This window comes from Misgurnus anguillicaudatus, chromosome 21 (genome assembly GCF_027580225.2).
Source record: "Misgurnus anguillicaudatus chromosome 21, ASM2758022v2, whole genome shotgun sequence".
In the NCBI taxonomy this organism is placed as follows: domain Eukaryota; kingdom Metazoa; phylum Chordata; class Actinopteri; order Cypriniformes; family Cobitidae; genus Misgurnus; species Misgurnus anguillicaudatus.
Window position 1 is genome coordinate 32,589,683 of NC_073357.2, and position 12,406 is coordinate 32,602,088.

At 37.9% G+C, this 12,406-nt stretch overlaps 1 protein-coding gene across 2 annotated transcripts in view; it reads left to right on the top strand.

Annotated features, from left to right (window-relative positions):
• fam189a1 (family with sequence similarity 189 member A1) overlaps nt 1–12,406 on the top strand; it is a 153,246-nt gene that overhangs the window by 106,987 nt on the left and 33,853 nt on the right. For both annotated transcript variants that reach the window (XM_055203460.2, XM_055203452.2), the window contains one exon: nt 8,148–8,258. In XM_055203460.2, the coding sequence (XP_055059435.1) occupies nt 8,148–8,258 (111 nt within the window). The remainder of the gene's footprint in view (nt 1–8,147; nt 8,259–12,406) is intronic.

The window sequence follows — 12,406 nt, forward strand, 5'->3', positions numbered from 1 at the left end:
TGTACACTGTAAAAAATACTTTGCTGCCTTAAAATGTTTTGTTGAATCAACTCAGATTTACAAGTCATGTCAACACAGATGAGTTGTCACAACTTATAAAATATAGTTGAAAAAAGTCTACTTAATATTATAAGTTATAACAACTCACCTGTAGTTATAACAATCAAGATAAATCAAGATAAATAATAGTAAGTTGAAATGACTTGTAAATCCGAGTTGATTCAACAAAACATTTTAAGGCAGCAAAGTATTTTTTACAGAGTAAGGTCTCCAGGGAATACATACCAGGGCACACATACTGCATACTGATCAAATGTACAACTTCAATGCATTGTAAGTCGCATTGGATTAGTCTGGCAAATGCGTAAATGTTATTTCAACCATATTTTATCAGTACCTCAAGAAATACTTTTTTATTCACTTGATGCTGCACCTCATAGTGGTCATGTTGAGATCACATGAATAGACCTGTAATACTTATTTAAAGCACCGCTATATGTAACATTGGCACGCGGTTCCCCGATATGATTGATAAGTGCAATTGTCTGAGACATTATTTTAAGTTCAAAAAATTACATAGTGTTGCTTTAATCTTGGTAGACCCCTTATTACCCAAACAGCATAACAATTATAAAAGTGCACTTGAATAAGTTTGAGACTGTGTGAGTGAGATTGCATTAACATTGTTCATGAAAGCTGAACTATCAGCAGCTTATTGAGGAGTTGATGCTTGACTGATCTTCTGCTGAACAGAGAGTGTGTTTATCTTAACTGATAAACTAAATACAGAAACTAAGTGAGGATTAGCATTTACTCATAGGGCCGGTTTCCCAGACGGAGCTAATCCTAATGCCAGATTTAATTTAAAGTGCACCTATTTCATTGCTAAAAACGTCATTTGGTGTAATACAATGTGTTTGCGTGGTTTATGGTTCAAAAACACATTATTTTCCACATACCGTACATTTTTGTAGCTCCAGATTTCACTCTCTTCCTGAAACGCACGGATTTGAAAAAGCTCTGTGTAACGAAGTTTATAAGTGGAGAGGAAGAAGGCTGAAACCGGAACGCATTTAACACTTTAATATATAAACAACAAAAGTAAACACCGGCTGTCTCTCATGGACGACTGTTGACTAAAAACATACAACACACTATAAAACAATATCCAGGCCTGGTCCTCTCATGTCCTCCACAGTTGTCGTTCCTTCATATATGTGATGATCATTAGCAATCGCACCACCAGCCACGCACCCACGTCTCTCGCCCATCCAGCTTGCCACACTCTGTGTCCCTGATTGGCCAGCTAATCTGTACGTTGTGATTGGCCTGAATACCTGTGACGTCAGCCGGAAATGTGACGCTCCTTACCATGTTTGAAAGATTCGGTTGCTAACAGGAAGTTAACTTACAGGCTGTGAGTCCAAAGCGGGAGGAATTATGATAATGTCGGTCTTTACTACATCACCAATCCCAGGACGTAAACTGTTGCCTACAATCCGTGTGTTTGTTGTAGTCCAAGAAAAGAGATTTACGTTGGAGATGTTGACTCGTGTCATCGTTTACTTAGGGATTTGTACCTTTTGCATATCCTTAACATGTACTAATACACACTTACACACCAAAGGAAATGTAAAATCGTGAATCAGACCATGGGTGCTCTTTAATAAGCACAGTGTATGTCTCAGGATAATTTTCCTGCAATATTCTGTATTAGTGTTCTTCCTCTTGTCCACATTATATTATCAGCATGGATGTGAGCTGCTGATATTATTTGTGGGCTGGGTATGATTGGATGGTAGGTGGCTGTTTTGCCGCAGTGAGCACAATGTGTTTGTATATCAGCCAGGTGGTTTAAAAACATATCAGTCGCTTCACATTTTAGTTCCACCTCTTTCCTGTCTTTCATTGTGTTGGGTATCTCTCTCTTAATTGAAATAAAATGTTATTCTCTTTCTATGCTGCTTCTTTTAGTTCCCCTCGCTGGAAAAACTGTATTTCCCCAACATACCAAATCCTGTCTCACCAAAAACGTTCTTGTTGAAAGGTGTAAACTGGCTGATGAGCGTTCGAGTCTGATCTGGCGCTGTTGAATGGCACGTGCCACACGACTCTTCTTACAGCTTGGCATGCAGGTGCCAGATGGGATGTAATTAATGAGAGCCTGTTAAACAGTGATATGTGATCCCACACGGTAATTAGAAAACACCCAACATGTAGCCATAGAGAATAATTATTCCGTCAGGGACCGGGCTCTCAGGATTCAGTGCTCCTGAAGGAGATTTTAGTGGGACAGATCCAACTAATACAAATAAACATATATATCACAGTTATGGTAATGGTGACTGAGACAGTCCACCCGAAACATCTGTCTTAAAAATATCTGCCTGAAAACTACACTCTTAGAACGAATGTGTTAAAAACAACACATTAGTGTTGATTCTGGGACAAGACACTAAATGTGTCGTCCCAGAATCCACCCATCTCTGTGTTATTATTCAAACAACACATTTTGTGTTACTTTTAACACAACTTGTGTTATATTTGAGCACAAAATCAACACAAAATGACAGATGGGGCTCTATCATACACCCGGCGCAACGCAACGCGCGACGCAAGTTTCTTTTGCTAGTTTCAACCCTGCGCAATTATCATTTTCACGTTTAGCGCCACATTGTTTAAATAGCAAATGCACTTGCGCCAACTTTTGCGTCCATGGGCGTTCTAGTCTGAAAACGAGGTGTGTTCAGGTGCATTGTTGGCGCATTGCTATTTTGAGGCAACTAAAATAGACTACGCCATTGACCAACAAAAACCTGCACAATATGTTTTTTGTTATTTAGCGCAGTAAATTATGCGCCTTTAAGCGAGACGCAGGCTTGCTTATCACATACATGAATGCGCAGCAGCACAAAAACGCTTTTAAATATGAAAAATTAAAGGATTGAAACTTACAAATTTTTTATTGAGGCTCTTGGACATAAATGAGGATCGATTATTAGACGTTAGAAGGCGCAAAGAGCAGCTTCACCTGCAGCCTGGTAAGTAAAGAAATGCTTTGCTTTAAACAAATGCATCTATTTTTAAATGTTTTTTTAAATGCTACCTTACGGATTTATTGTATATGATGACTCTGTACCTGTGGATAGGGTGAGATGAGAACATTTTTAAGTAAAGCTTTGTAAAAATCCCATGGCGCTGTTCTAGTGCTGAAACGCTTCGGCTCTCCGCACGTTAGTAAATTCTTTATCTCTTGTTTGTATTTTTAGAGTACAAACCTTTTCTTGCATATTTGCAAATAATTTTAAGAGATTACAATGATTATGTAGGATATCAATACATTTACAGCAATTAAAAGCCTGCTATTTGTACTTTTATGACTGAAAAAAACGTCTTTTAAAGGTTTTAATCCAAAAAATTAAAATTTCAATAAAAATGAAAACAACCATTTTTATTACATTATTCTTAAACTGAGGGTCTTCTTTCTCAGTTTAGTTTTTCATTTTACAAAGTCTGTCATTTAAATAGGGATTAGACATAGCGCAGTGCAACTGGCTTTTAAAGGGGATGAGAGATAAGACTCTCATTGGTTTATTGCACATTACGCCCAAAACACACACATTACTCATTAGGAAAATATGAACAACCCTTTTCGACCGTGCACTCGGCACACAGACTTTTTCCCATCGTTAAATTAGCAAAAGTGGCATCGGACACGCCCATTTAGACCGTGTGCTGTGCGCTTTAAACAATCAGCTTAAATCATTAAAATAGGGCCCATGATGTGTTAAAATTACACATAACATGTTAAAAGCTTAACGCACAAAGATGTGTAAAAAATTAACACATCCTTTCTAAGAGTGTAAAAAGTATGGTTAGTTCTTGAAAGCAGCTGCTTAAATACAATCCCACACTATTTGCCGATAGACTGGGACTTCATAAAGAAGACAGCATGTTGCAATTAAAGTTAAATATTGAATTCGAGTCGCAGTAGTGGATTGGAAGCGAAGCAACTAAATTTGTCTTTTGATATTGCTCACCGCAAACTACAAAGCATTTGCCGAAAACACAATTTTTCCTCCTCTCTACTACTAGCAGAGTAAAATTAGAGATTGCGTGTGTGTTTCATTGGCTTTGCATTTTAAGGAAGACAGAGTAGTAACATCTCAATTTTTGCTTTCCAAAATCAGACTCATTATTGCCTGTGTTATAACTTGGCCCTCAATCATCATTTGTGCTGTTATGTGAGAAGTGATGGAGATGTCACCTTTTTGACAGAAGCTCAGCCTTGGTTTTATGTTTGTCATTTTGCGGATGAGAAACAAATTTTGATGGGAATGTTGCTGTCAGTGATTAATAAAGATCGGGTTTGTTTTCCGTAGCAGGTTACATCTTCCACATTGCAAAAAAATAAGCTATAATTTATGCTTAGTTCACACATCTGTTTTTTTTTTCATTGTCATCATTTTTGGCCAATAACCTTCAATGTTCATTGTTCAAGACGGGCTTTAACCTAGTTCAGTCATTCAGCTGCAATGGATCACCTTTGTCATCTCTACAGTGTCTGCACATTATTAAGCGAGGAGAAAACTAAGTGCTTAGTTTCCAGCGCGTCTCGGCCAAGGACCTTCACAACCTCAGGACGTTTGTGAATCCCCACACACATCAGTCTCCCAACCTTTTGGTTCACCGGGAGTCTACAAAACACTATCTCACCCCTTTCAACACCATTCCTGCATGTTCCAAATGTTAATGTCTGTCCATGTGATTGAGTTAAAACGAGACTCTCTGCCCTTTTAAACTTTCACGTTTAGCTTTTTTCACTCTATCTTATCCTGTTTCTACTGACACGTCTGGTACCACAAGGTTAATGTACCGTCAGGTGCAGGGCCACATTAGTAAATCATGATGTGTGTGGAGCTTAGACCAGCGCTGATATACAGCACAGTGTGCTAGCAAGTTATTTGCCAGGGCTGGACGTGACAGCTTTAAAGCCATTGTGCTGCATAAAAACCCTGATTTACAGCAACCGGAACGTCCTACGTATTTCATCCTTCACGAGTGAAATCTCCCAAGTGTCATCTGAGAAATAAAGAGAATTGTTTTTAACGGAGAGACGGGGAGAACAACCAGGAGTCGCAGTTCACGCCTCCAGTGCAAAACAAGAAAAATGATAACGCTTTGGATCTATTGAGCGGCAAAGGGGTGCATTCTTATGACGTGAAGCTGGAAATTACGCAAAAATTGCTTTCTCCAGCTGACCATATGTCACGCCATGCATCAGCGTCTTGTACTGAGGAATTGTGGGAGAGGTAGTATATCAAGATCAAGAGACAAATCCCCTAATGCTCTGAAGTGTACTTCTGTTTCTGTTTCTGTCATTTATTTATGCGAGCAGTTAGGGGCCGTCTCTCACAGTAATGAGTTTGGGCTCAGATGGTGAGATCAGCTGTAATTGTTTTGGTTGAAGTCATTGATTATTGAATGCTTTAATTATTAGTCACATCTGTTCCTTTCTGTTTCCTCATGGATGAAGCACTCGGATCAATCTGGTTCGACTTTTGCACTGTCAAGTCAAATCCCATAAACCACAACGGGTTTATTTTCGGTATAATCGAACTAGACACATTTTACGCTGTGTAGCCATTGTGTACACATTGTGTGTAATTAACCCCTTAGCATCCCTGTACAAGGCTAAAAAATGCCTATAAAGTAGAACTGTCACAATGATTAAATAATCGTCTCATTGCGATTGTTTGACCTCATCGCGATGATTTAAGATCACCGCAATGATTGCACATCTCTCTAAAAACACAAGGGAGAGCTGCAGCGCCAGCTTAAACGAGATTGTATCAGATGGCACTCCTTAACACGATACATTGCAAAGCCATTCAATAGAGTGGAAAAAACAGCATTTAAAGGACAAGTTCAGTATTTTACACTTAAAGCCCTGTTGTTTATTATGAAATAGAACGGTTTTGACTAAAATTTGGACATATGATGCTGGCCCGAGAATTTTCGGGTGTTTGTTGTATCACCTCCCACCTCCACAACGGCTGCACAGGTGCACCGGAACAATCTTTCCTAAAATGCATAAAATTTTCGTTTACAAAGACGTAAAACTCACCGAGTGGCCAGGGGTGCTCACTGACATGCCCACACAAAAATCGCTGCAAAAGATGCTTTCCAACAGGTGTTTTAGCATTCGTTGTAAACTTGTGTGGACCTATTTTCCAAACGCCTCACACACGTACATTCTTCCGTTGAGAGCTTGAATAATAGAAACTCCAGCCCAGTTGGTGGCGATAATCCACCTTTGCCAATTGCAAGAATAGAAACAACGTTCCCGGCGTGGGGTAATACAGTACCTCACAGCACATCTAATAAAAGTCAATGGAGTTGGACAAAAACTACGATAAAACCTGTTGGAAAGGATCTTTTGCAGCGATTTTTGTGTGAGCATATCAGTGAACACCCCTGACCGCTCGGTGAGTTTCACGCTAGGAAGGATTTTTCCAGTGCACCTATGCAGCCATTGTAGAGGTGGGGGCTGATACAACAAACACCCCAAAATTCTTGGGCCAGCATCATATGTCCAAATTTCATTAAAAACCGTTCCCTTTCATCATAAACAATCTGAAAAAAGGGCTTTAAGTGTAAAATGCCGAAATGCTGCAAAACTTTGATAAGCAGTATGAACTGCCTGGCAAAACATACATTTCCAAAACAGCATTTCCAAATTTAGGGAAGTGAAGGATGCTATTCTTAAGGATCTGTAAGGAATTTATTTTTTGCAGCCATTATAGACATGTGGTCCAGTACTAATATGACCTTAGTAGGATTTGCTACTATTTAAGGCCTGTTCTGGTATAATCAGTTTATTTTGATTGCACTTTTATTTTCAGTTATTCTTTAGACACTTTATTGTGTTTATTTCTTATGAAGAATTTTCAGTTTTTCAAAGATATATTCATTAAACAATTCATTAAACTTTTAATTGGGGGTAACGCATTACAAGTAACGTGCAGTATGTAATAATATTACTTTTCTGAAGTAACGAGTAAAGTAACGCATTACTTTATAAATGTACACATTAATATTTGAGTTACTTTTTTAAAATAATAATATGAGTTACTTTTCAGTTTAATAAATGTTTCAGTTTAATAAAATGTACTGAATTAAACTGAATGTAATCACATTTGAGGAACAGTTTGAGTCAGAAAACGGAGATGGCAGTCCAGAGCTTGACAATTTTTGTGATGGAAACATGCAATTTCTGAATGCAGAACTTCTAAGTCATAAAACTGAAAGAGATCAAACCTTAGCCAAGTAAGAAAAAGTAACGCAAAAGTAACTTAAAAGTAATGCTTGTATTACTTTCCATTAAAAGTAACTAAGTAACACATTTAGTTACTTTTTTGGGGAGTAACTTAATATTGTAATGTGTAATAATATTTACTGCCAGGTAAACTTTGCTAAATATTTAATTAAAATAATCACAACAATTTGTGAAAATAATTTTATGAACAAACAAAAAATGTATGAGAATTAAATGTCAAAGCCCTAAAACAGGCACAATTTATTAGACAATTAACCATCGGCCAAATTTCATAATCGTGACAGCTTTACTATAAAGGACACTTTTTGTACCTGCTGTGTTGTTTGTATCTTAAAATGGTTTACATCATTTGAATCACAAGAATCTCAGCTTTCCATAGATATGTGACATGCTTAGCTTTTTGTTCATTTTTTTTAATAAGTTTTCAGTCAAATAATGCAGTGTACAGTACATTGGAACTTTAAGGAGCTAAACATGTTCCTGTAGCTCACTTAATAGTGCAACGTCATAGGTTTGATCCTATGGTTCACGCATACTGAAAAAATGTATTATTTAAATGCACTGTAAATCGCTTGGGACAAAAGTGCAGTGATTTTTTTGTAAAACATTTAAAGAACTAACTAGATAAATCGTTTGGAAGCATGCCTAGAAATCAGATGGTGTATGCAGACACACTTATGCAGAATCATTCCTTAATGGCTGTTTAATGAGGTGAAAAGTTGCATCTCGGTGTTTTTGTTTATTAGGAGTTTTAATTTGCTGTCTAAACTTATGCAACCAACTGTCTGTTCTGTTATTGTCTCCACAGATCACTTTCTTCATGCTGTTGTCTGCTGTGTGTGTGATGCTGAACCTCGCCGGAGCCATCCTGTCCTGTCAGAACGCCCAGCTGGTCAACTCTCTGGAGGACTGTCAGCTGGTGAGAGCATCATAGGGCTTGTCCTCAAACACATACCTAAAATAGCTTGTTGTTAAGAAAGAATAGATTTTCTGAAGTCCATGCTAATAATAGCCAGGTGTGTATCAGTGAACCATTATATTTTTTATCACTCACTCAAAACGAACCTGTCACAAAAGAATCAAGCCACCGAACACGAGTATCGCCCAGGAGAATCGTTCATTAACACAATGCCCTTGTCGAGAATCTCTATTAAATTAGCTCAACATCCAGCAGCCGAGACCTGGGGAATGACAGTGTCTGCTGGGACCCGTTTTTACGGCCTGCAATATTCTTGCTCTATTCCAGTAAAAATAAAGATTAACACCTACCACCTTTTGTCCTCATTATAAATGACGCGTCTGTGCAGACCGGGTGCCCGATCGTCTATTGAAGCTCGGAGGATTTCGCTAGCAGGAAAATCGCAATCATTCATCCTCCGGTGAACCGTTCTCTGTTGTTTTGTTAGAAGGTGCAGCATGCGAGCCGTGTGCTGTCAGGTAAGCCATTCATGTACATTACTAGTGCTAGAGCTGAATGTCACATCATGAGCTTATTATTATAATGCAGACGTCTGTTAGAGATCATTAAGTGACTTTGAGTATATAAGACTGTACGTTTGGCTTGATTTCTATGCGGTTTTTATTTTGGTTTTAACTACCTATTATGAAAACTGTAATTAAATCATAAAATAAAAAAGTACAACGTAGAACCAGTGTGTGGTAAAGTAATGCTGCATTATGTTTGTGTGCTGCCTGTTGTGTTATCTAAGTGCATGTTTATAAAGGAGATTAATACAGCAGTCAGTCCTTGTTGAGATTGAGATTTCTTGAAATTGATTTATCAGCTCAGCATGGCCCAGACCTGGATTGCCCTTTACATTTATCTGCTGGGTGGAAGTGATGAATAACTAAATTATCAGATAGTTAGCAGCATTCAGAATGGCTTGAAATGAAAAGACATGCAAACAATTTTCACGGAAAGTGGGATCTAAAAAATATTAAAACCCACTCAAAGCAAATATGTGACATTGCCCTTGTTAACCTGCATCCATTAAAACATACAAGATGCTTTTTTAAAACTGACTTTGCACAAACATCTACACTAACTCGACACATGCTGTCATTGAAACAAAAGGGAGACCAACAACAACATACTGTGCTATACAATTTTAAAATGTAAGTTTGTAAATTCAAGATTTGCACTCAATTTGTTGTGTTGATGTAATTAAAACAGTTAATTAAACTAGAGGAAGCTATCCGATTTACATACACTTAAAAAAATCCTTGTTGCACTTATATTTTTAAGTTTAATCCATTTGAAATTACCATTAATCTCAGCTTTCTTGACTAGTGAGGTGTTGGTATAAATTTAAAAAATAAAGTTGAAACAATAATTATTAATAATACATTTTTATAATTTATAGCAACTTCTCACTAGTCAAGAAAGTTGAGATTAATTGTAAATTCAAGTTGATTAAACTTAAAGGGGACATTTCACAATGCATTTTAAAAACATTTTTAAATGCAAATGAGCTGATCTCTGCACTAAATGCCAGGGCCGTGGTTGGATAGTGCAGATTAAAGGGCGGTATTATCCCCTTCCAAGCGTGCTGCACAAGCCCTGAAAAGTGAAGCTTAAACGTCTCGATCGCCCCCCAGTGACTGGTCCAAGTATAGGTCATAAACCCCGCCTCCCCATGTTATTCAATGGGACTTGAGACCAACTAAACAATTTAATTACACTTTAATTATGTTTTTTCTGAAGCTGGTTTCTGTAGTTTTTATCATGATGATGTAAATTCAAGTGTTTGTTTTTAAAATAAGTTTGTTTTTAGTTAGTTATTTAAAGGCGGAGTCCACGATGTTTGAAAGCCAATGTTGATATTTGAAATCACCTAAACAAACACGTCCCCTACCCCAATAGAATCTGGACCTTCTGTTGATAGACCCGCCCCACACATACGCAACCCGGCAAGGATGTCGGTTAGTAGACACGCTCCTTACTGCTGATTGGCTATAAGTGTGTTTTGGTAGTCTGCCCACCTCCTTTTCCAAAGCGTTTTTCAAACATCGTGGACTCCGACCTTTAATGCTATAAAAACAGTGGTGTCACGTCATGATTGACAGCTGTGATATGCGCATTCTGCAAGAGCGAGGGCGGGGCCTTGCTTTCGCGGCTTTACGTCCTGCTCGCTACTGCGCAGCACTGGTACCGAAATCGCTTCTGCGCAGACTCAAGACCCAAGATGTCAGCGCCGTATCGGGACACTGACGGCTTCTCTCTACCAATGGAAGAGAGCGAACAGGCATCGTCCATCTTTTTTTACAGTCTATGTCCCCTTCTGACATCACAAGGGGAGCCAAATTTCAATGAACTATTTTTTCACATGCTTGCAGAGAATGATTTACCAAAACCAAGTTACTGGGTTGTTATTTTTCACATTTCCAAGGTTGATACAAGCACTGGGGACCAAATTATAGCACTTAAACATGGAAAGTCTGATTTTCATGTCATGACCCCTTTAAAAATCTAAGTGAACAGAGTACTTAGAAATAAAGTTTAAATTAAAAAAAAGTTTAGTGGAAGAGTTATAAATGTATTCTGCGTTCATGTCTCTGTGTGCATTAATCACCAGGTAATTCTTATTTGTTTGTCACAAACACAATTAAATGCATGATTGGTTTTTATGGATGAAGGCTTTGAATTAATTTCCACTTTTCTCTGGCGTTAGTGATCTGTCAGGCTTATCGCTTTTGTATTTACATAAGCATTCACTTTAACAGACCAGAGACCATTAATCAGTTTTGTGGTTAGGTTAGCAGGTTGTATCAGTAAATATTCAATGAAATGGTCCTTATAAAGCAATCAGGTTTTATCATAGCAAAAAAAAGAAAAAAAGAATTGTAGTTCCTTCTGTGACTACTTATTGATATGTAGACAGGAATCTCTGATGCTGGTTTAACCCAGTGGTTGGCCTGTTACTGGCAGTTTTGTGGCGTATATAAAACATTTTGCCTGGTCTTACACAGAATCTTAGCATGAAAATTGCTTCACGGCAAAAGTATTTTTAGGTTTTTGAATTGAGTGATTCAGCAGTGGGTTGAACAGTGTTCAGTCGGTTCTGTGGTGATTAGAGTCTTTGACAAAAAATGAAATCTAATGCACTGGGCAATGGAGACGTACTTTGATGATGAAAAATGATCAGATGTATTTTAGATGAATGCACCATGAAAGTGTTGATGGCTCTTTGAAAGTGAACCTGAAAATGCTTTAAAGATTCATTTCAGCAAGGTTGAGCCCACATTATTAAAAGATTGTGTCCTACAGCTGAAATGTACCGCTGAATATTTAGAACATTTTGGCTTTTGTAACAAACCCAAAGATTTCCTGCAGATCAGTGGCGGCCAGTGACTTCTTTTTCAAGAGCGCACTATGCGAAACTCGTCAAAACATGTATTTAGCCTGTCATGTGTGTGGCCCGTCATGTCGAAGTATGTGTTCAACGCATCATGTATACTTATATGTGCATCATGCGTCATGTCGAAATACGTGCCTGCTGCATACGCTTCGAAGGGGTTTATGATAAAAGAGACACTCTTGTTTGCCAGATACTCGCTTAATCTCATGCCTATGCACATAGGTTCACATAACGCACTGAACACATATTTTGACATGACGAGCCTCACCCATGACTCTGAACACATCTTTTTAATTTGCACCCCTTGGAAGAGAAGTCACTGCTGCAGATTAAATCACACATTTCATGTAACTAAATACGTTAAAGGCGGGTTGCATGATTTTAAAAAAACACTTTGGAAAAGGGAGTCGGGCCGAGTACCAAAACACATTAGCCAATCAGCAGTAAGGGGCGTGTCTACTAACCAACAGAAGGTCCAGATTCTATTGGGGTAGGGGTGTGTTTCTTTAGGTGATTTCAAATGTCAACATTGGCTTTCAGAGATCATGCACACCGCCTTTAATTACATGCATTATACTTATTTTAACAAAGCATAAATTATGATATTATGTAAAGTGGTTTGTAAAATAATGATGGAGAATTAAATAAAAAAATATGTTTTAAATATTTTATAACAATGAGATTCTCTTTATTCTTATGATTAGACTTT